The 24,525-nt window shown below is 41.5% G+C and overlaps 1 protein-coding gene across 6 annotated transcripts in view; it reads left to right on the plus strand.

Annotated features, from left to right (window-relative positions):
• LOC149258953 (tryptophan--tRNA ligase, chloroplastic/mitochondrial-like) overlaps window positions 1-24,525 on the plus strand; it is a 429,522-nt gene that overhangs the window by 262,886 nt on the left and 142,111 nt on the right. For all 6 annotated transcript variants that reach the window (XM_089416889.1, XM_089416870.1, XM_089416854.1 and 3 more), the window contains one exon: window positions 20,269-20,315. In XM_089416889.1, the coding sequence (XP_089273015.1) occupies window positions 20,269-20,315 (47 nt within the window). The remainder of the gene's footprint in view (window positions 1-20,268; window positions 20,316-24,525) is intronic.

The following is a 24,525-nucleotide window of genomic DNA, read 5'->3' on the forward strand; positions in this document are numbered from 1 at the left end:
TTCTATATACTACACTTATTACAATTTAAATACAATTTTATTTGCAATTTTTGACCCGCGGGAAATCTAAAAAATTAAAAAATGACCACCTAAACTTAACCAAATTCCACGAAATTTTTTGTGTGATGTAGTATGGTAATATACATCGACTCTAGACACTAAGATGTGTCAAGGGCTCAACCTTCAAACCGTCACCCTGGCTTTGGGGTAAAAAGTGAGTGAAAAAATCTAAAAAATTATTCGCCTCTGAAAAAGAAGGGATAATTAACCAGATAAAAAAATACACTCCAAGGTGTACTCGTTTGCTAATTGAGTTTCAACATCCTAGGACTGTTACAGACTCAAAACTCATCATTACTAGTATCACTTATTACAATTCCCTGTAGGGTGTGGAATCTGGGTACAAGAAAGATGATGAGAAGATAGAAGTAGAGTTAAAAAACTTTGTTGACTGACGATATCTGATGGTACAAGTGTCCTCTGGATCATCCTTGGGCATGGAGTCTTCATTAATCATCAGGTGCCACTCTAGTGGTCAACAGGAGGCTCTCAAGACCCTGTACCAGCATACTTCTGTGCAGAGAAGAATGCTGCTTGAGAACCATATGAGGTCATATCAGATGAAGAAGGGTCAATCGATTGACACCTTCCTTGGAGGACTGAATGAGATTCGAGACCAGTTGACTGCTATAGGAGCGACACTGGATCAGGAGCTTATGGTGAGGATAGCCCTGAACGCTGTCTTAGAAGATTGGGAAGTGTTTGTCCATAGTATCCTGGGCAGAGGGACTCTCTCACCTTGGGACGAGATGTGGGCAGCTCTTCGCCAGGAAGAGATCAGACGGCAATTGAAGACAGGTAGCGATAGCAAAGGGCTCAAGGTCAAGCAGGAGGAGGAGGATGTGGCCCTAGCATCTGAGGGAAAGCAGGAGAAGCGGAAAAAGAAAGATCTATCCAAGATCAAGTGCTTCAACTGTGGGGAGATGGGTCAGTATGCGACCCAGTGCCCAAGGAAGAAGAGTAAGGAAGAGTCTTCCGAGACTAAGGCAGCGCCAACAAGGGCGGAGAAGGAAGTGTTGACAGACGATGACGGTGCCATGAGTGCACACGCACCACTTGAGCGAAAGTGGGGAGACATTGAGCTGTAGTCATGTGGACTACATGCGACGAGGGGCAGGATCCTCGAGGTACCCAACCTCTTGGATTAGACCTTGCTACGGGAGCCCCGAAGAGGAGTAGCAATACTGGTTGAGTCAGGTAGAGACGGATGCGGATGAAGCGGCAGAGAGAGCTATAGTGCAGGAGTCCTAGGACAGCGCGAGGCTAGTAGGCTGCGACAGTGCGAGAGGCACGAGAGTGTTGCACCAGTGCAGGATGGCACAGAGAAGGGTGCAACGGTGCGAGATGCAAGGAGTTGTTGCAACAACGCAGAGGTTAGAGAGGGAGCACTTGTCAGCGGCAGAGGGAGCTTCAGCATCAGGAGGGTCTCTAGCCCAACAGAGAGGTCAAAGTTGGGAGATCAGTTACTTACTTCTCAGTAACTGAGTTGCAATGCATCAGTGGGCAACACAATGCAGCATGATGAGAGGAGTTGTAGTGTGAATGCATTGTTGGGAGAAAGGACCAACAACAACATGGATGCAGAGGGAGTTGTCGTATAGATGCAACAGTGGCAGTGGCAGAACCATGGGCAACAATACAAGATACAACAATGCAGAGGATGGTGGGTAGCAGGCCTAGCATCACCACAGGGACCGATATTAGATGATCAGGGTAATACTTAGTGAGGAGTATTGCTAGAGCACAGTCCTCGCTAAGAGGGAGTGTTGATTTGGGGTAGCATCAGATGTGCTCTAGGCACAAAATTCGGTGGAGAGGTTGGAGCACATGAGATCTCCAATACCCAGAAAGGGTTTGGATAGATTCTAAACAGTTCAGGAGATATCAAAATAATTAATATTTTTAATGGAGTCCCTCAGTCTAAACTTGGGGAAATTAAAATATTAATGTGGATTAATATGAAACTGTGTTAGAATGGTCCAAAAGACATAGATCAATCTAGATCTAATCTTAGCCGTTGATTAGGGACTTAATCTCGGCTGTTGATATGTCAACGAGAAAAGTATAAGAGGGGGCTTGAGGGTCACTTGGAGAATACACCAGAGTGCTTAGTCATTCTATTCTCTTGAGCGGGGTTTGCTAAGAGAGATAGAATCAGTGATCGGGAGAGTAGCTGAGGGGCATTGAGTATAGAGAAACAAAGAAGGCAGAGAGTGTGCTAGGAGAGCAGCGCAATAGCCAAGGAGAGTGACGTAGGGCCATGCAGAGGAAGCCAAGTGCTGCGCAGAGCACCAGAGGGGCTAGCGTAGCTGACGCAGAGGCTCCCAGAGTTGACGCAAGGCCTCCTGGGGCTGACGCAGGGCCAACGCTGGGCTAGGAGAGGCTGACGCAGTCCAGTTTGGGCAGACGCTGGGGTTGTAGAGCAGTTTTGTGCTGGGGAGCTGCCAGAAGGATTTTCCGGGGTTTCAGCTAGGAGATTTCTCTCAGACTGTGAGGTATAGTTGCTAAGAAAATTCTCTATTGCGTAGGCCAGTTTCGGCACCCAGATTGTATTCGGATATTGCTTAATAAGAAAACCCTCAGATAACTGCACCAGTTTTCTCACATTGGGTTTTTCCGGGGACATTGGTCCAAAAATAATGGTGTCATGTGGTGTGTTTGTTCTTGTTTCTTTTAGTTGTTGATTTGTAATATGTTGAGCATGCACTAGTGTTTATTTTCAATATTTACTTTGTAAATAACTTGTTAAAGAAAAAATAACAAGTAGGTAGGAATAAATCAGAAAAAGTGCATGAAGGGTTTCTAAACTAAGTAAACTTAGAAACTTCAACATTGAGTCAATTTATGGTTGAGCCTCATCACATACATTGGATTGCTGCTAAGAATCTCTATGGCACAATCAACCATGGATTGAGATACACTGCTGGAAATTTGAATCTACATGGATATACTGATGCTGACTGGGCTGGCGGTGTGGTGGATCGTAAGAGCACGTCTAGATGTACTTCTCATTGGGGTCTGCTTCAATTTCTTGGATGAGCAGAAAGCAAAAATCGGTTGCTCTAAGGACCACGGAGGCCGAATACATTGTAGCTAGTATGGCTTGTTGTGAAGTTGTTTGGTTGAGGCAGCTCTATAGTGAGCTATTTGAGCACATGTTGGATACCACCATGATCTTTTGTGACAACCAGAGTGGGATTCGCTTTTCAGAGAATCCCGTGTTCCTCGACCGCTCTAAGCACATTGATATCATGTACCACTTTATCAGGGATATGGTACAATGGGGAGCAATAAGGCTCCAACACATTAGGATTGATGAGCAGGTTGCAGAGATTCTCACGAAGCCCTTGGGGAAGGTCAAATTCTTAGTCTTTTGAGAGAGACTTGGAGTTGTGGAAAGACCTTCACATGATGGTCCCACTTGAGTTGGACATTGAGCTCTGGGAGCTCTTGGGGGCTTGGGGTACTTCTTGGAAGTAAAAAAAATTAGTATGTTCCTTAAAAGCTATGAGCGACCATAGGGTGAGTAGTTCACCTTTCTGTATTTGTGTGTTGTGTACAGGGTGAGTGGTTCACCTTCCCCTGTCATACCCCATGATGGTTGACATGTATGTAGGGTGAGTGGTTTGTTGATTCGGTGTAGCATCGAATGTGCTCTAAGCATCAAATTTTGCAGGGAGGCTTGGGCACAAGTATTCCAAAGAACCCACAAAGCGTTTTGGGAAATTCCACCCATAAGTGATTTTATTAAAATAATTAATATTTTGAATGGGGTTCCTATGTCTAAACTTAGGAAACTTAAAATATTAATGAGTATTAATCTAATCAGGGGTGAACTATGTTGTAGGAAACGTAGGGCAAGGGGGCGTTTCCGTACGGAAACGAGTACGAAACACTGAAACACGTGTGTTACGGCCCTGAAACGCGTTTCAGGCCGTACTGCCACGTTTCACGAAACTGAAACATGGCTAGTACAGCCTGAAACGCGTTTCAGGGCCGTACGACTCACGTTTCAGCTTTTTACTTGTGTTTTTTTTAATTTGTTTTCTAATTTATTTTTAGGTTATCCTAGTGACTTCTAGTTGCTTCTAGATGCCTGTCTAAAGTTATAAAAGTGAACTTTTGCCCTAGTGTTGATATGCAGTTCATCAGGAAGTTTGAGGCATATGCAGTTCATGGTAATGTTAAATTCTTAAAGTAAAAGTGATATTCTCCTCTATTTTTCATTTTCATCCTTTTACTTAAATTTTTAACATTACCATGAAATGACTCAGGATGTTTGCGAGTGGTTTTGCCCTCATTGGATTTCATATGGAGAAAGTAGAATTTTAGATCTCACTCAAAATCCAGCAGACTTATTTGTTTTTTAGCATTTCAGGATTGGGGGGATTGCAATGTTTCCATTGGATTTTATCATGTACTAGGGTATGGAACTTGTATTTAATCAAGAGAACCAAGCCCTCTATGTAGGGGAGACTTCCAATAATGAAGAGCATGTAGAGTACTAGGGTATGAAACTTATATTTAATCAAGAGCACTAAGGTTGTTCGACTATGTAGGAGGAGACTTGCAATCAAGCACGAGACAAGAAATTAGAAATTTCTTGCGGCTGATTTTGGATATTTCTATTTTCATTATGTGATCATTCATGAGTAAATGTGATGTAAATTTAGAGACTTATAGTTTATGCATTGACAATTGACAATTTTATCGTAATGTAATAAATTAGAATGTATCATATATGCTTTATGATTGCACATATTTCTTAAATGTCCTAATAGATATATATATATATATATATATATATATATATATATATATATATACGCATTTCCCCATTTCCAAAATTTGGGGAGGTCGCATTTCGTAGCGCTTCCCGTTTAGGAAACTCGTACCCATTTCCCCGTTTCGTGCAACCTAGGGCTGAAACTTCTAGAAAAACCACGGATCAAGCCAAAACGATTTGAGCCTTTGATTATGTTTTAATCTAGGCCGTTGGTTGTTCAACAGGAAGATATAAGAAGGGGCTTGAGGGTCATTTGGAAAATACACAAAGAGATTGAGAAAATCGATTTTTTGAAGTGAGAAGTTCTTAGGAGGAAAAATCGATTGAAGAGGTCTCTTGCAGTTGAGGGGTAGGATAGAAGCTTCCAGAGAGAGATTCTCAGCTGGAAATACATTAGGAGAGAGAGGTAGTGAGTGATCCAGAAGCCTCCACTCAGAGGCTGACGCAGGGCCAAAAGGGCCACACATAAGCAGTGCAAAGGGAGAGAGAGGAGTCCGAAATCTGCAGAGGAATTCGATTTTCAGAAGTCGGGAGCCAGGGTGTGAGACCGAGAGGCAGAAAGCGAATCTCCTGGGCAACATATCGACCAACTAGAGAAGTGATGCAACACCCAGAGAGCTTTACGCTGGGCTGATGCAGACACTACAAGGCAACCAAAAAAGCCGAGGGGCAGTCAGTTTGGGGCTGGATCAGCGAGGATTTCTCAGTGATTGTATGAGGTAAACTCACAAAGCTTCTGCAAGTATCTCTCTCTGTAACTGAATAACCTTGTGAGGTATTCAATGATGTATTCAGAATTTGCTACTGCTTAATAATAATAAACCCTTAGAACTGCTACACCGGTTTTCTTGCATTGGGTTTTTCCGGGGACTATTCTCCAAAAACAACAGTGTCCTATGTGTTTCTATTTTCCTTGCTCAGTTTCTATGTTTTAGAATCATATTTAATTTGGTGTAGGTTGCTTTAGTAATTTACTTCAATGTTTCAAGAAGAAATCTGAAATAAGCTTGTAATGTAATTTACAATTTAGGTGAAGTAGATTCAGCTAGTTGTAGTAGGAATCTTGAGATTGTTAGATCTAGGAATTTTCACATGGTATCAGAGCTGTTGATGTGAAACAGGGAAGAGTAGATCTAGCACTGAAGCAAGGGCCAACTTGCTATAACAAGAAGCAGTTGAAATCCCCTAAGGGATAGTGCAGTTCTAGCTAGGAGGGCTATATTTTTGTGGGTGTCTCTCTCTGAGTGAGCTGACAGAGAGGTAAGACTGCCAGATCGAAAACTTGCCAAGGCTAAGGGAGCTATGCAGAGCCATGCAGAGCTAGAGGGTGCAACTTTCTGCAAGCTGAGTGCTAGGTAGAAAAGCCATCAGAAGGAAGAAGCAAATCGCATAGTGAGGGAATACTTCCTTAGTGATTTCTTGCCGAGGAAATCAATATTTCTCATTTGCTGAGCAGTAGAGGAGAAACAACTTACCAACTCCATCAAGGAGTGCGTAAGTCAGCCTAGGAGCTACGTAGTAGGGAGAAAGAGGGAGTTGTTTGACATTTTTCGGAGGATATGGCAACCAGTGGCTTGAGGGATCAAGACAGGTTGGACGGGGCTTCCAACTATGCCATCTGGAAGGCTAGAATGACTTTCCTTCTAGATGAGCATGCCCTCAAGATGTATGTTGATAATGTGGTAGCTATCCTAGCGATTGTAGATCCGTTGAAGAAGTACAGAGCTAAGATGGCTAAGGCGAAGAGGATGGAGTCAAGGATCATGTGGTATGCCATGTTGCTAGCAAAGGAATTGCTGAGGAACATAGGGATTGCTAAGGAGATGTGGGATGCCTTGGCCACAATGTATTAGGGATCTTCCGAGCAGCGGAAGATGTACTTAGAGAAGAAGCTGAGATATGCCAAGATGCAGAAGGGAGAACGTGTGGATCCGTTCCTCATGAAACTGAAGGAGACCCATGATGAGCTGTCAGCTGTAGGACATACACCTCAGGATTTAGAGTTAGTGAGATTGGCTCTAAATTCTGTCTCGGATGAGTGGCAAATCTTTGTCTAGAGTATCCTGGGTAGAGCAGCATTGCCAAATTGGGACGAGATGTGGGCAACTCTGAAACAAGAAGAGCTGAGGAGAGACCTGCTCAAGGTCAAACTTGACGGGAGTAGCAGCAACAGTGGGTCGAAGCCCAAAGTAGAGGAGGAGGATAACGCAACCCTTGCATCAAAGGGACAATAGGGGCAACAAAGACGAAAGAAGGACGTCTCCAAGGTGAAGTGCTTCAGATGTGGCGAGATGGGCCACTATGCATCCCAGTGTCCTTTGAAGAAAAAGGACAAGGATGAGAAGCATGATCCTAAGGTTGCAGCCGCAAAAATCGAACAGGAGGAGTTTGCCATGACAGCCAAGATACCTCTAAGAGGGAGGTGGGATGATATAGAACTGTAGTTCGATAGAGCTATAGATGGGTAGGATCCTTGAGGAGCCCACCTCTTGGATCATCACCTTGCTACAGGAGCCCATGATCAGTAGTAGCGGGATGGTGGAGTTTCAGTTGGTGCCATGGAGTGTTGATTCGACAGATGCAGTGGTTAGTAGCGCCAGAATGTGAGCAGCGCAGAGCAGAGAGGCAGCAGTGCGAGGAGGCACAGTGCAGAGCTTCAGCAGTGCAGTGGCTTTAGAAGAGAGCGTGGGACTAGCAACAATCAGGATTTCAGCACCGAGGTGTATCCACTGGATACTTGTCCAGTTTTGGGTGTTTTCAATTGCTTCTCTCAGCAACTAAGTTGCAGTATGGATGTAGTGTTAGTAGTGGCAATGCTAGCAGCATAGCAGATGCAACATTTGAGAGGGAGCTGCAGTACAGATGTAGAATTGGTAGTGTCAAAGGCAACAATACAGTAGCAGTAGCAACACAGTATTTGGTGGACAACATGTTAGACATCAACAACGCAGAGGATGATGCTTCCGAGTCAGAGGAGTATGCAGTAGCAATGTATTGCTAGAGCATATTCCTCGCTAAGAGGGAGTGTTAATTTGGGGTAGCATCGGATGTTCTCTAAGCCTCAAATTTTGCAGGCAGGCTGGGGCATAGGTATTCTAAAGAACTCAGAAAGCGTTTTGGAAAATTCCATCCAAAAGTGATTTTATTAAAATAATTAATATTTTTAATGGGGTTCCTAAGTCTAAACTTAGGAAAAGTAAAATATTAATGTGTATTAATCTAATCACGGGTGAAACTTCTAGAAAAAGCCACGGATCAAGCCAAAACGATATGAGCCTTTGATTATGTTTTAATCTAGGCCGTTGGTTGTCCAACAGGAAGATATAAGAAGGGGCTTGAGGGTCATTTGGAAAATACATAGAGAGATTGAGAAAATCGATTTTCTAAAGTGAGAAGTTCTCAGGAGCAAAAATTGATTGAAGAAATCTCTTGTAGTTGAGGGGTAGGAATAATAGCTTCCAGAGAGAGAGATTCTTAGTTGGAATTTGTTAAAATTGGCAACGAGGGCTAAACTTCATGTGGGTCATCTTATTTATGGCAACTGATATTTTTCTTGGACTCCTCTCATCCAGAGGTGTAGGATTGATCTAAAGATCATCCAATTCCGATAAGTATTCATGAAGATATGAATTTATTTGTGTTATGGGACAATTCGTCAAGGTCGGCCAGCAACCAAATAACCCCCACACATGCTCAACATTTTAGTATAAAAAGAGATGACTTGAGAGTCATTTCACACACACTTCACTCTTGATTTCCTCTCCACTTGTTTTGGGTTTTAGTGGAAGAGAAGTCTAAGAGGAAGTAGCCCTAAACGCAGGAGGAAAGGAGACTAAGGGAGCTGCCCTAGAGGAGATTCCCTAGCCCTAGACACTATCTAGAGAGACCTAGACGCAGGCACTATGGACGTAGTCATGACGGATGATTATCATTGGAGAGAGGCACTTATGCTGCCCTATAGGAGGCTCTTCTACGCAGTCCTTGAAGAGACATTATCACAGTTCTAGAGTGACCCTAACCACAGTCTTAAGGATGCCCTTACCAGCAAAGAGGGACAAAACAATGTGGGTTGTTTCAAGGTCATTGTGAAGGCCGAGTTGCTGTTAGGAGGGCTGAGGTACCTTCCTAGAGGGCTGAGGCAAAGAAGGTTAGTGTCAAGCCGTCTAGTGTTTGATGTGTGGGCTAGAAACTCAGTTTGGAGGAGGCCGTATGCTATAGCAAGGCTGTGTGGTAGGCCGCAGGCCATACCACCACAAGAAGGGATATCGTGGAGCTGTTTAGGGGTTGTCTATGCCCGGAACAATAGTGATGAAAGCCACCACTTCTCCAAGGGTAAGCCGCAGTCAAGGAGGGCTGTTTTGGTGGTTGATCAAGGGTTATTACAGTAGGCAAATATGCCCTAACCAGTCATAGACTTTGCAGCAATGCCACATGGTGCAACAATGTCACATAGGAGCAACAATGCCACAAGGCACAACAATGCTAAAGTGGGACAGCATGGTGCAACAATGGCACAAGGCACATCAGTGCTAACAGTGGGACAACAGTGTGGCAGCATGGTGCAACAATGGCACATGGGACAACAAGTACAAAGTGTAGCAAGGTGCAGCAATGGCGCATGGGATAACAAGTACAAAGTGCCGCAAGGTGCAACAATGATACTTGGGACAACAATGATACTTGGTGCAGCAAGTAGATGGTGCAACAATGGTTCATGATGGAGCAATGGTACATGGTGCAATATTGGTACAACAATGGGAGCTACAACGAGTATATGTTGTACAGTGCAGCATAGTAGGAGCAGCAATGCATAACATAGCTTAGCATAGTACAAAAGTACAATGATGGGTACAGTCATGATTAATGAAGCATGATGAAATGCAGCATAGTGATGACGGGTGCAGCATGGAGCAGCACAGTGAGGAGCAACATCATGATGAGGTGTAACACAATGATAGGTGCAGCATGGTGATGGAGTCACCGTGGAGAATTAGTTGAAGCAGCATGTCTTCAACTAAGTTCAACTACCTCATGTATCATCTTATTAGAGATGATCTATGCTCTTATTTAGATAAGTCAAAGTGTTGACTTCTGTTGTAAATGTACCATCTCTCTCTCTCTTTGCTGAACTATTGAAGAACATATAAGAAGAATTGATCAAGGGTTTCCCCACATTGGGGTTTGTCCCTGGCTAGCACCACATCTTGTGTCCTCTTGTGTTGGCTTGTATTCTGCGAGTTATGTTTATGTTCTATCTGCAATTTACTATTATGCTGATGTGATTGCTAATTTGGAAAATATATTGAGCTTACTGTGAAAATTGAAATAAATTGCTCGAAGTATAGAACATACCTAAAATTAACAGAATTACATTAGTAGAGAGAGGCAGCGAGTGATCTAGAAGTGTCCACGCAGAGGTTGACATGGGGCCAGAAGGGTCACGCAAAAGTAGTGTAGAGGGAGAGAGAGGAGTCTGAAATCTGCAGAGGAATTCGATTTTCAGAAGCCAAGAGCCAGGTTGTGAGATCGAGAGGCAGAAATCAAATCTCCTGGGCAGCAAATCGACCAACCAGAGAAGTGACGCAACACCCAGAGAGCTTGACGTTGGGCTAACACAGACACTGCGCAGAGGCAGCCAGAAAAGCCGGGGGGCAGTCAGTTTGGGGCTGGATCAGCCAGGATTTCTCAGTGATTGTGTGAGGTAAACTCACAAAGCTTCTGCCAGTATTTCTCTCTATAACTGAATAATCCTGTGAGGTATTCAATGATGTATTCAGAATTTGCTACTGCTTAATAATAATAAACCCTCAGAGCTGTTGCACCGATTTTCCCGCATTGGGTTTTTTCGGGGACTATTGTCCAAAAATAATGGTGTCCTATGTGTTTCTATTTTCCTTGCTCAGTTTCTATGTTTCAGAATCATATTTAATTTGGTGTAGGCTGCTTTAGTAATTTACTTTAATGTTTCAAGAAGAAATTTGAAATAAGCTTGTCATGTAATTTACAATCTAGGTGAAGTAGATTCAACCAGTTGCAGTAGGATTCCTAAGATTGTTAGATCTAGGAATTTTCACATGGTTCACCTTCCCCTACGATTGATGACACGTGTGTAGGGTGAGTGGTTCACCTTCCCCTACGATTGATGATATATGCATAGGATGAGTGGTTCACCTTTTCCTATGGCATATGAGTAGGATGAGTAGTTCACCTTTTCCTATGGCATATGAGCAGGATGAGTGGTTGACCTTTTCCTATGGCATATGAGCTCGATGAGTGGTTCACTTTCTCTTGCTGATGTCCCAACATACATCCTACCCATGTAGTTCGAGACTCATGGGAAGTACCTCTCATCTGGCCAATGAGTTGGGAAAAGTAGATAGGTACCATATCATTACTGATGGATGCATTGTGTACTGTCGCACTCCCTGTGTCTAGGATGCATGGTGTTCAACAACTTGATCTGGGATCAAGTCTGATTGAGGTTCTACCTCTGGACTGACTTTTGTCAGTGGAGAGTGGTAATGTCTTGTGACTCACTCTCGATCGATTCTTCTTCATTATTTATATCAGTGTTCAATAGAGCAGAGATGAGATGAGATACAAAGATGGTACATGACGACAGGATGGCATGATGATGGACGATGATGCATGGATTGGTAGGTGGAATTCTCCCTAGTTGAGAGGGAGTGTTAAAATTAGCAACTTGGGCCAAATTCCACTTTGGACATCTCATTTGATGGAGATGGTGACTGCATTGAATTCCTCTTTTCGAGAGGACCAAAATTGATCTAATGATCATCAAATTTGGACGAGCAGAAATGTGTTTTTGAATTTATGCCCACACATGTGAAAATTGTCAAGGTCGGCCTCATCATCATGTCGGCTCATGAAGCCCAAGAGACATGTCACTTCACCCTCAACGACTTGTATAAAATTATAAATGCAAGTGACCTCTCACCTCATTTGGCATCATCATCCCTGACACATTCTTCTCTCTCCTTCTCTCATTGGTTTGTACAAGTATTGGGCATTCTTTTTCTGTCACATGTGTGGCAAGGAGGATGAATTTGAGACTGAAGTATAGAGCCAAAAATTTCAGGAGTTGATTGAAGTTTGACCAAGGATTGTTTGACCAAGTTTTGCTGCGATTTTGGAGGGTTTGACTCTATTTGACTAGGCTGCATTGGTTGGCACAAAAATTGAGATTTTTGGGATTTTTGAGCTACGTTGACCGCATGGTTGACTTTAGGTTGACCAAGTTTGACCGCAGATTTTCTGATTGTTTTGGGTTGATTTTGACCACTGTTAGAGGCCGAGTTTCACTGCCTTTGACTGAGCTTTAAAGGGGAAGTTTTGCTACTGCATTGTCCATCTTTAACTTTTTGGTTAGGGCTGAATTTGACTGCAGATTTGACAGGGCTGTTTTGACCATAGTTGCAGGAATCGCCCCCCCCGGATCCTAAGCCGGAATCGCGACCCGTACGGAATCGTTCCGGAATCTCTAGGCGAAGCGCGATTCCGAATTTTAGGTGGCGCGATTCCTATTTTTAAAAACGATTCCTGCCATTTAGGTTGCGTTGCCCCCGGAATCGCGCTTCGAAAGGCGATTCGGGCAAGAGGTTGCGCCACGCAACCTGCCCGGAAGCGCACGCCACCCGCACGCCACCCGGGCGCAACCCGCACGCAACCCGGGCGCAACCCGCGGGGCAGCAAAATAAACATAATTTTTTTTTAATTTCTTTTAAAATTTAACTTAACTAAGCATGAGGGGGTGGGTTAGGGTGAGTTTAGGGTGAGTTTAGGGTGACTTTAGAAAAGAATAAAGCCCCCATTCTCTTCTCATTTTCTCACTTTGAGTTTATGAGAGTTGGAGAAGAGAAGAGAGGAGAGGAGAAGAGAAGAGAGGAAAGGAGAGGAGAAGAGAGGAGAGCTTGGAGGAGTGAAGAAGGAGGAGCTAGGAGAAGGAGGAGGAGCTTGGAGCAAGAGCTTGGAGGACTTCATCTACAAGAGCTAAAGAGGTAAGTTCAAAGCCCAAACTCCCTTGTTTTTTTGAAAAAAAAATTGTATTTTTCTCCTCCCTCTCCTACTCTTTCCCATTGTTTCTACTTGCTCCTTTATTTACAGGTTGTCCACCACCTATATCCATATTCCAAGATGGTGTTCTTTTGGCTTCTATGTATCATTCCACTCTTGGTTTTAATGATGGCAAGGGTGAGGAATAGAGGGGAAGAGGAAGGGGATGAACTTGGTCCTAATAGTAGTGACCCAATGTATGATGAGGAGGAAGGGTTTGAAGAGGAAGGGGATGAACTTGAAGGGGACACTGAAGCAAAAGATGGGAAAGGTACATCAAATCCCTTGTGGAACTATGTGACCAAACTTGATGGGGGAAAGGGTGGTGGATCTTACAAATTTGTGTGCCCTCATGGTTGTCATGGAGGAAAACCATATACGGGTTCATATACCCGTCTGAGGAGGCATCTTTGTGGGGTGCTGGACAGTGATGAAAAAAAGGGTTCTGTGGGGGTACAAATTTGCCCAAACATTTCAACTGACCAAGTGACATATTTTGTAAACATTATTATTTGAATTTTGGACATGACAAATGTTGACAGTTGCTCACTTGCTAGATAAATCATAATATGCTCTATGTTTTATGTTTTATAATATGCTTAAATGTTTTATGTTTTATAATATGCTTAAAAATTTGATGTATGTTTGTAATAGCTAGAATATAGATGATTGTTGTACATACTAGTAACTACAATGGAATCATGGATGCCATATCTATCTTGATTTATGCAAAAATATGCATGTTTTCATGTCTTCTACAATTAATTTGGTATTTGGGATGTTTGTTTTGAGTATAAATGCAAAAAAATATAAAAAAATATATATATATAGCAGACGCTTCCGCGGACGCTTCGCTTCCTAGATTTTTGGAAAATGACGCTTCCGCGCTCCCGCTTCGTGCAACATTGGTTTTGACATTGATTTGGCAAGTCAAGTTTGACTTTTTGTACTCTCTCTGTGCTGAACATTTGATATAATAATAAGAAGAATTGATCAAATGGTTTTCCCCACATTGGGGCTTTTCCTTGGCATTTGCCAAATCTGGTGTCCTCTTGTCTTGGCTTATCTTCTGCATTTTATTTTATGTTCTATCTACAATTATTGTTAATGTGGTTTATGGTTAATGTGATTTCTATTGGAAAACTAAATTGGAAATTATTATTGGGCTGCTAAAGGAACATTGAAGTAATTGCGCTAATCATAGAACATACGACTGTTAACTAAAATTAACAAGATTCAATCAAAGTGCGAGCTTTGGGAGAAGCTAGGATGACTTTCCACGAAAAAACCCTTGAGAGAAGTACTATAAGAGACCTAGGGTTGAGAGATATATTGAGGTAAAGGCTCATCCAATGGTCAACTATAGTTAAGAGAAAAGGTTTTGAATGATGAACTACAAAGTGAAAACCTTCAAGAAATCCCCAAGTCAAAAGCAGCTTCAAGGGTTCCCACTTGGTGTGATAGCTAGGGCATCAATTTATTTGAAATTCCACCATCGGAATTTGTTCAAAATTGGAGGATGCCTAGAGGAGACACAAATGAAGAAATTTGTCTGGACGGAATCCCAAAATTCCTCCTCCCTAAAATTTCGCACCAAGCCCTAGAAAATCTCCTTATCCTTAGAGGGATGAAGAAAGGAGGAAGAAAAACGGTGAAAGAATAATATTTTGTTGAGTTAATGTGATCACTGAGGATCTAGACCCAGTGCCTGCTTGTTGGGAGAAATGGACTCAAGGTAAACCATGAGATGGCAATTCTTTCTTCCAAGAGACCTAGAGGAAATTTTGCTAGCTAGATGCAACAACAGCAAAACAACTTCTAGAAATTTATACTTCAATGACAATTTTATGGAGTTTCAAGGATGCATATTAATCAATCGTCTAGGAACCTTCATTCATTCTTTATTTAATGAGTAACACATGCAAAATTCCAATAGTTTTCAATGGTTCAAGCAATTCACATTAATTAGGACACATTTAATCACCATAAGAACAATTTCCATGCATTTGACATTCATCACAATAGAAACATAGCATCGTATGGAACTTACAAAATAAAGAAGAATATATCCATCCACAATATTGCGAAAAAGAAGCTCCCAGATAGCCAACGAATTTATCCAAACATCATAATTCATCAAGAAACATACAAATTTCATCTCTACTGCAAGTCTGAATTCTTTTATAAGAGAGAGATCTCCAAATCCAAAGTGTGACAAGTTACAAATGGAGCTCTTCTTTTATTTATATGAGCCTTGAGGGGTTTAATTTGATCTACTTAGCCTAATAAGCCCCTAAAAATGACTTTAATGTGAAAAATAATGTTACTATTGGTGACAAGCCCACCAAATAGTTCAAAAGTGTGAAATAAGCATTCCTAACGACGCTGAAATAATAGCAAAACGGTGCAAAGGGTCGTTGGAAGGCCAAGATAAATCCTCCATGGACCATGATGAAAAGGAGGGCCCTCAAAATGATAACCAAAGGGGGTAGCCCCTTTGTTTCCAAGCAAAACATTAGTGGTGCTCCCAAGTAGCTGTGGGGCATAGTCAATGGTCTCATGGGTCTCCAACTGGATCAAGCATGTCGATGCTCCATCACTAAGGGCTAGAATGATGACACAAGCCCTCCCATGTCTCTCTGGATGAGACGAAACCCAGTCTGGGCTTTGTATTAGCTGCCAAGTGTCAGGTACAAGTGTGTGGCCAACTGGCCAACATGGTTTAAGTGCATCATCATCTCTGTATGGCTGGGGCACAAACAAGTAATATGCAGTCAGTGTTGAAGAAGCCCATGGTGTGGCAATCGATGCCCTGCTGCGGAGGAGGCCCATGGCTCTCTACGCTCACCCTACAAGTGCCATTATGACCCTCTAGAGGGTTCGGACCCCATATAGGGAGACCAAGTCCAAATGGAGACCCACTTTCAATCCCGTATAAGATACAATGCGTCTCCTCACCCTCTAGTACAACCAGTGTTTTTAAAACCGGAACCGGTGACCGAACCGGTCCACCTAGCTAACCGGTTTACCGACCGGAACCGGTCTAACCGGGACTGGTTTGGTCTAAACGAACCGGTTTTTAAAAAATACATTAAATAATTAATTTTTAATGAAACAAAACTATTTTTAAGATGTAAAACCATGATTCCAAGCCAATAGAGACAAAATATGCAAAGTTTTCTCATTTATATACCATGCAAAGGTGAATATATCAAAATGGCACCGAGTGCAATACATATCATCGACAAAATAGCAAAATACATAAGAAATGAGGCTCTAAATGGCCTATAAAGTCCAAAAACAATGCTGCAAGCTATGAGGCCATTGGCCTACTACAAGTCTACAGTGTACACATGATCAATCATCAAGTCCATCACCACTACTAGACACAGGATCATCATCAGGAGCTACATAGACATCATCTGGTTCAGAGTCTGAGGATGCCTCAGCACAAGTCAGAGTAAGGTCTGAGTTACCTATGTGTTTGAGACTGAGTCGTGAAAGAAGTTCAAAGCCAGATCTTTGTAATATTGTTGTGTAATCTGAACTCTCCTAAAAGGGCCTAATCTAGGCCTTGTTGCAGATATTTTCTAGCAGAACTTGATCAAGATATTTAAAACATATTGATGACACCTTGTTGATGGACTGACGCCAGCAACCTGTGGAATAAAAGGTTCAATCACAAAGCGAAGATGCATGACAAGAATTTATTATACAGGAAAGAAGTAATGAATTAGTCATGAGAATGCAGACCTACAAAAAGATCATTGAAACAAAGCCAGAAATCAAAGTCCAAAACATATTAAAGAAGGCCCGTCGTGAAGTTTACAAACAGATTTTGAATTGCACTGTCAAGTACCTCATTTCTCTTTGAGATTTATTTTGTGCTTTTTTGAAATACAAATCATTTCATAGTTTGAAGGACTCTAAGATCTCCATGCAAAAGACATTACAATGATGGGTAGCTCAGCATCTCATAACTCACAGCCATAAATGAGTCTAACAAAATTATAAGTCTGCAAATGAAAGGTATGCATCATGGCTTGATTTACCCACAGTGACCTTAATCAATATTAAAGATTTTGCTTTGGCATCATTCTTAAAAAATTTCAAGGCTTGGAATAAAAGACATGTATCAAGAGGTTGATTTCACAAGAATATGATCAGTCAGATCATAGAACTGTCAATCTTGTTGAAGATTGGCAGCTTCGGTCAGAATTTCGTTAGCAAATTAATGGAGAAACTTAATATTTATGACTTTGGCCAAGTCAGCCTCGTAGAAGACAAGTTGGCCCCACATTTCTGACCAGCATTGACTATCTTGATTGACTTGTCCATAAACCGGCCGGTTTAGGAAACCGGCCGGTTAGCAATAAACCGGCCGGTTTTGACCTAAACCGGCCGGTTTTTACCGGTTAGGTCTATTTTCTGGGCAAATGAGGCTTCTAACCGGGTTTTTTCACCGGTTCTGACCGGTGAGCCTCCCAACCGGCCGGTTAGGCCGGTAACCGGTCAGACCGGAACGGTTTTTAAAACTATGAGTACAACAATCCATTAGTGCAATTGAGTAAATATGCTTGTGAATCAAGGGAAAAAGTGGACACTTCATAGTGGCATGCCCTTCCAAGTGGGCTTTAGAGTGTACAAGTGTTTCGTTACTCAAGAAGAGAGGTTAATAAAGGACCCTATTAGGTGGTTTCAGCCTCTAAGGGAGTAACAAATCCGTGGGACATTCGTTAAATGGCATGTGTCGTGAGATTATGGTGGAATGAAGTGGAGCAATAGGGAAAGGCTCCAAGCCACATGCCATGGTACAAGGGTAGCTATAATGAGGGAAACCCACACATTAGGTGTATAGATGTAGGAGGGAGCAATCGTGGTACATGAGTTACCCCAACCTTTGTTTTTCCACCCTTCTTCATATGCCTTTTGCCTTTTATTGATTTTTCTTTCTTCTAGCTGCTCGGGGCTCTAGGGGATGAGAGCATGATGTGTATGATAGAGCAGTGATTACCCCCTTAAGGTTTGGCAGTTCATCACCCACCAGGGGTTGGGACAATCATGGGTTCCTTAATGATGTAGGGGGGCAGTGATAGGGGCCATAGGAACCAGGGTGATGGCCATAATGATAGGGGTAGAGCTCATGTTTGGCTTTTGCTCACGTGCTAAATTTTTTATGTCTTGACCTTCTTTTGAATTTTGTGGTACATTTCCTGTTGTAAGTGGCCAAATTATGCTTGTAACTTTCTTTTAGCTGCATCAACTTCTGGGGCATCGTTCTAGGCCCGACCCATGGTGTGGGCAAGGAGAGGGGGAGGCTAACTCCTTGTGGACCCAATGGACAAATGCGGACCCAGATGGGAAACGTGTGAAAAGGGGTTATAATGAGCGGAGGGGAGTGATATGTATGGTGTCGGGAAGCAGGACCACGCAATCAAAATCAAGGTTTCCCATGTAGTGCCACTCCTAAAGCAAGTAGCCAATAGAGGAGGTCCCACGTGACTAGGATACAAAATCAACCACCAAGTTTGGGACAAGGGAACATGAGTACAGACCAATCCCATTGTTGCTGCTGAATCCCCTCACTAATCCATGTCCAAATGTGTCCAAGAAAAGAAAGCATAAACACCCAATTACATAATGAAAAGCCATACCTTTGGGGTTGGAAGGCCCACCTTCAAACATACGACCATAACAGATGGGCGAGGGAAAATGGCTGGCTCAGGTGGTGGAGAATCATGGCACATCGAGCTATATGGTGGCTGCCGGCTGAAAACAAGTCTAGGAGAAAAATTCTCCTATAGGGGTCACCTACTGGTGGTGGGTAACAAGCCCTAGGTATCGTAAATATGTTTATGATGACATTCAAAAATTGCTAGTTGTCGTGATTATCTTTAATCGCAACAAAAGTGAATAGGTGTCCAACTCTGTTGCCAACCTCCTGATAACATCCCAATAAAATTGGCAAATCGTGAGGTTTTCAACTTGCTGATTTTATTGGCCAATTTTTTCGAGAGTTTTTTCAAATTTCAAAAGTTGTGATTTTATCACGAATTGAATGAAAAAATTGTGGGGGATTTTGGAAACTTGGGATTAAATTTTATAAATCCAGATTGAATCATAAAAATTAGGATTAAATCATAAAAATCAGGAGCTTTTCGAAATTGGAAAAAAATGGATATTTTTGTATTTTTTATGTTTTGCCTAGTTTTGCCAATTTTTTCAATTTTCTCCCACTTTTACGACTTTTTCAATTTTTTGGACCCTTTCAGATTTATTCCCAACTCCAATTTTTGCAACATTGATGTCTAGTATGGTAACTAACCGTAAGAAGGCTAATAGACTTAAATATGTGTGGACATTAGAGGATTAAATGTTGTGACAAAGAAGGGTCCCTTCCCCATATCCATTCACTAACTCAACCATGAAGTTCGTTCTAAGATATGAGATTTACTTCTTTTTGTTGTGTTTTTGAGTTATGATCAAAATTAGTGTTGTTGAAGATAATAAGTTAAATATTGCTTTTATCATTTTGAATTATGTAACTTGGGAAGCCTTTCGAGGTTGTTTTATTTATTGAGATTATTGAATTTTCTCTAGTCTAGTGCTAATTAGTAATTAGAGTCAGATGTCTCTTTCGGTCACCATTTTCAATGGAGAGTTCAACATCCCTTGTTTTCATCATGAACTGATTTCAATTGAGAATCCAATAATGGTCCATTCTACGAGAGTTAAATCCAAATGAAAATCTGATGAAAGAAAGGATCAACACTTTAGAGTGTCACTATGTGCTGTTTGGATGAAATGAAAGGATTTAATCCTAATCTGTTTTATATGGAAAACCTTCGATAGTTCCATTAATTTGTAACCAAAATGATTTCCAGTCTATTATGTGTGTTAACAAAATTGTTTTGGTTCTCGTGTTACATTTTGTCCTCTGTAGCCTTTTGAAATTTTTATATCTTTGTTAAACATAACAGTACTTTCAGCTTGAACCATAAAAATAAACTTTGGTTCAAAGTTTTTTCCTTCGGTGTTCACTGCATTCATTGGTTCTTTCTTCAGGAAATTTGGGGAAGGTCTGTTTTAGGATTTTTAATAAAATGATAGCTTGTCAAAATTTTGCTTGCGTTGATCCATGTAAACAGATTCAATTCTCACAATGAGTGAGTTGGATTGCATCCATCCTTGATGAAAATCACGATATGCAATGTAAGGCATTAAAAAGTCGTTCCTATTTATCTTAATTGCCATTATTGCTTTTGTTTATACCAGCCAATAGTTCATGAATGAGAAATGATTCTTATGGTAGGTGATTTTTTTGTTCATTTTTTATAGTACTTGTGCAGATAATAGCCAACAAATTCAAGCGTTGCAAAACAGATTCTTTCACCGGGTTTGTTTCTCTGTCATGTACCTCAGTTATTTTTCCATTTATAGGTGTAATCTGGCTTTTTGTTTTGTATGGGAAAGTCCAACAGTCACTGAATTAAAATCTCTCTCCCTCTAGATTGTATTACATATAATGCATCAGAGAAAATTCAATATGAAGATAAGAGCTTTTCAGTGAGAATTCGGTTGCTCTCCTCAATTAAAGAATTTACATGATAAAAATGTTTTTTTTTTCTTTCCTTTTGAGTTAGAAAGAAAGAAAAAAGGAAATAAATTATATTAATGTCCATGAATGACCATAATTGTTTTATGGACTCAAAATTACATCTAATAATAATAATAGTAATGTTGATGATTGTAGCAATGGACAGGTACTTCTGCATTGGCTAGGTGTCAAGCATGTGGGAGTCATTCAAAGTCTCATTAACATGCTTAATTTATTAAGTTGTTTTTGTAATTTAGCCAAAGTCTAACTAGTAAAAGCACAAAATTAGTTTTGTTGGCTATTGAGCTAAAGAAACTAAGGAAAAGTAAATTATTTACTCTAGTAATTTGTTTTAATCTTAACCGTTGATCTCAAATGGGTTAGGATTTAATCCTAGCTATCCATCACTTTGGAGATTAGGGTTAGAGATTTAGCGCAATGAGAAATTATTGAAGAAAGGCTTAGGAGAGGAGAAAGACACAAGAGATAGTGTGACACTTATGGCTGAAGTGAAAGAAGTGTTGCAGCAGTGGAGAATAATTTAGAGAAGGAAGATTGAGTGGAGTCGAGGCTGTACTAATTTTCTAAGCACCAGATTTGCAGAGGGCCGCAAGTGTGAGCGAGTCTTAGCTTTAGAGAGGCTGAACAAGCGAAGGGTTTGCACAAGGGAGCTACATGTGTGACAACAAGGAGAAATCAAGCTGCACGTGTGAGTGAGTACCATCTTCTAGATGGATGCACAAGTGGAGAGAAGCTAGCAAGGGTGTAGATCGGGTTTTCTTAGGGGTTGATAAGCCAGGTTTTAAATTGTTGTAAAATTTCTAGTATTTTCTCTATGGGCCATTTTCCTAGTAAGGGAGCCCTCATTATTCAGATATTAAAAGTGAAGAGTAATTGGAGGGTTATTTGTTGTGTGAAAAATTTCCGGTGTGCTTCTGCTATTTAATTTTTTGTTAAAAATTCTAGTGTGTTTTATATTTAGTAATTGTAGAGATATTTTTTGGGTATAAAAAATTGCTAGGAATTAAAACAAGAATTGGAATTAAGAAATTAACATGTAAAGGGAGTATCTAAAGCATCTCCCTCCTACAAGACCACAAATTAAAGGGGTTTAATAGAAAAAAAAATTGCGTGGCGTAAACTAATGATAAACCCAATGGGATTACATGAAAATAATTATAACTATACAATCTCCAAGAAATTTGTCATAGTGAAATGAATTGTTCCTGTAGAGTAGAGAATTTGGAATAGGGGGAGAAAAGATGTGATGGAACTGTGAGAATTTCTAAACATAAATTCTATTACTGCGGCAACTGATTTATTTTACCTACTTATTTCTCAATAAGTTATTTACGAAATCCGTATAGTAAATATTAAAATAAATTCTACTATAGATATCACACCATTATATAGAAATAAATATATGCACAAGAATCAAACACATCAACATAGTTATTTTTGGAGAATTGTCCCAGGAAAAACCTAATGCGGGAAAACCGGTGCAGCAGAGGAGGGTTTTATTAATCTTTAGCAACAATCGCTTTTACAAAAAAATTTGCATAGACACTGGGAGAAAACACCTGAGACTTTTCTTTGAGACTTTTTGACACCTTGGAAGACTTCCTTTCCCTATTGTGTCAGCCCTGCGTCATTCTGCATGGCTCTGCACTACTCTGTCCTTCTCTGCGCCATCCCCTGTGTCTCTATGATCTGCATCTCCCTCTGCGCTGTCTCTTAGAGTCCTTGCGTCACCTCTTTTGAGCTTCCTGATTGCTGCTAATCACCCCCTCTTCCTCCACCCTGCAACTTTCCCTCTGAAATCGATTTCACTCTCTCTGAGAATCAATTTCCCTCGGGATACAAAATATTCGCTGGTGTATCTCCAAATGGCCCTCAAGTCGTCTCTTATACTTTTCCTATTGAGGAATCAACGACCGAGATTAAGTCTCTAATCAACGGCTAAGATTAAAACAGACTTGATCCTCGTCTCTTAGAAGCTTCTCATCCTTATCTTTATTAATACCCATTAATAATTAAAAATATTAATTATTTTAATAACTCCTCATCCGGATGGAATTTCTCAAAACGATTTCCGAGTCTTGGAGCTCTCATGTGCCTTAGCCTCGGCACAGATTTTCATGGCTAGAGCACATCCAATGCTACCGCAAATCAACACTCCCTCTTAGCGAGGAATGTGCTCTAGTAATGCTCCACCACTGAATATCACACTGATCCTCCAACACTGGTACCTGTGCTGATGCTTGGCCTATTGCCCAGCGTCCTCTGCACTGTTGCTTCCTGTATTGCTGCCCATGGCTCTGCTACTGCCACTGCTAAATCTGTACTGCAACTCCCTCTCAACACGCTGCCCATGCTGCCCATAGCACTGCCACTGCGAACTGCTTCACTGCATTCCCTGATGCTTATCAATTTCTGCTACTGAAATGGATTCTTTACCATCCCTATCTTCTCCCTGAAATAAACGAACTTTGTTCTTCCTAGGGCCTTGGTGAGGATGTTCGCCACCTGTTCTCCTGTAGGAGTGTAGTTCAACTGTACTGCTCCTTGTTGGACACAATCTCTTACAAAGTGACACCGAATATCAATGTGTTTCGACCAATCATGAAATATTGGATTCTCAGAGAGCTTGATGCAACTTTGATTATCACACATGATCCTGGTCGCCTCCATCCTTCTTTTGAATAGGTTCACAAGCAATTTTCTAAGCCATATGGCTTCGCACGAAGCTGTGCTAGCGGCCATATATTTTGCTTCAGCTGAGCTCAGAGCTACGGATTTTTGTTTCCTACTGCACCAGGAGGTCATTCCCGATCCAATGTTGAAACAATACCCAGAGGTACTTTTCCGATCTACTGAACTTCCAGCCCAATCTACATCAGTAAACCCACTCAGTTTGATGTCATTACTTCTGGTGTACAATAGTCCATACTCGATTGTTCCCTGTATATATATTTGAGAGCATGTTTGGCTCCTGCCTAATGCGCCCTCTTAGGTTCCACCATGATTTGACTGAGGGTGTTGACAGCGTAGCAAATGTCTGGTCTGGTATTGACCAGATATATCAGGGACCCTATGAGCTGCCTATATAAGGTGGGATCAACATCTTTGTTTTTTGATGCATCAATTTTCATCCAGTTGGTGATCATTGGAGTAGCCATAGGCCTACAATCCTTCATCCTGAATCTCTTTAGGATTTTTGTAACATATCTCCCTTGTCCAAGGAAGATCTCACCCTTCTGCTGCCAAACTTCCAACCCCAGGAAATAATGCATCTGTCCCAAATCCTTTCTGTTGAATTCTGTGGCTAGATTCTTCTTGCAGTCCTCGATGAGCCTGGATGATCCCGTCATGAAGAGATCATCGACATATAATACTAGGACTAGAGGCTCATTCTCTACAACCAGATAGTAGAGATTGGGATCCACATCACTCTTGACGAACCCCATCTTCTGCAAGTAGCCATCAATTCAACCATACCATGCTCTAGGCGCTTGTTTGAGCCCATACAAGGCTTTCTTCAATCTGCATACATGAGATTTCTTCTCATGTGTCTCAAAGCCTTTTGGCTGTTCAATGTATACTTCCTCTTCTATCACTCCGTTCAAGAATGCCGTCTTGACATCCATCTAATGAATCTCCCACCCCATCTATGCTGCAAGAGATATCACGGTTCTAATAGATGTATACCTAGCTACTAGGGTGAAGGTCTCTTCGTAGTCTATTCCTTCTTTCTGAGCATACCCCTTAGCCACAAACCTGGCTTTGTATTTTTCCACACTGTTGTCTGCAGCGTATTTGATCTTGTAGATCCATCTCGAACCTACCACTGATCTGTCTTGAGGCCTAGGCACTGCTTCCTAGACATCTTTCACCATCATAGAGTTGTATTCCTCCACCATCGCATCCATCCAATCTTGATGCTGAACGACCTCTTGAAAATTGGAAGGTTCCCCAACCTGAGCTACTAAGGCCTGATATTTGTCCGACT

This window comes from Pinus tabuliformis, chromosome 6, assembly GCF_031772625.1.
Source record: "Pinus tabuliformis cultivar Carrire ecotype Pingquan chromosome 6, CPIR1, whole genome shotgun sequence".
NCBI classification, from domain to species: Eukaryota; Viridiplantae; Streptophyta; class Pinopsida; order Pinales; family Pinaceae; genus Pinus; species Pinus tabuliformis.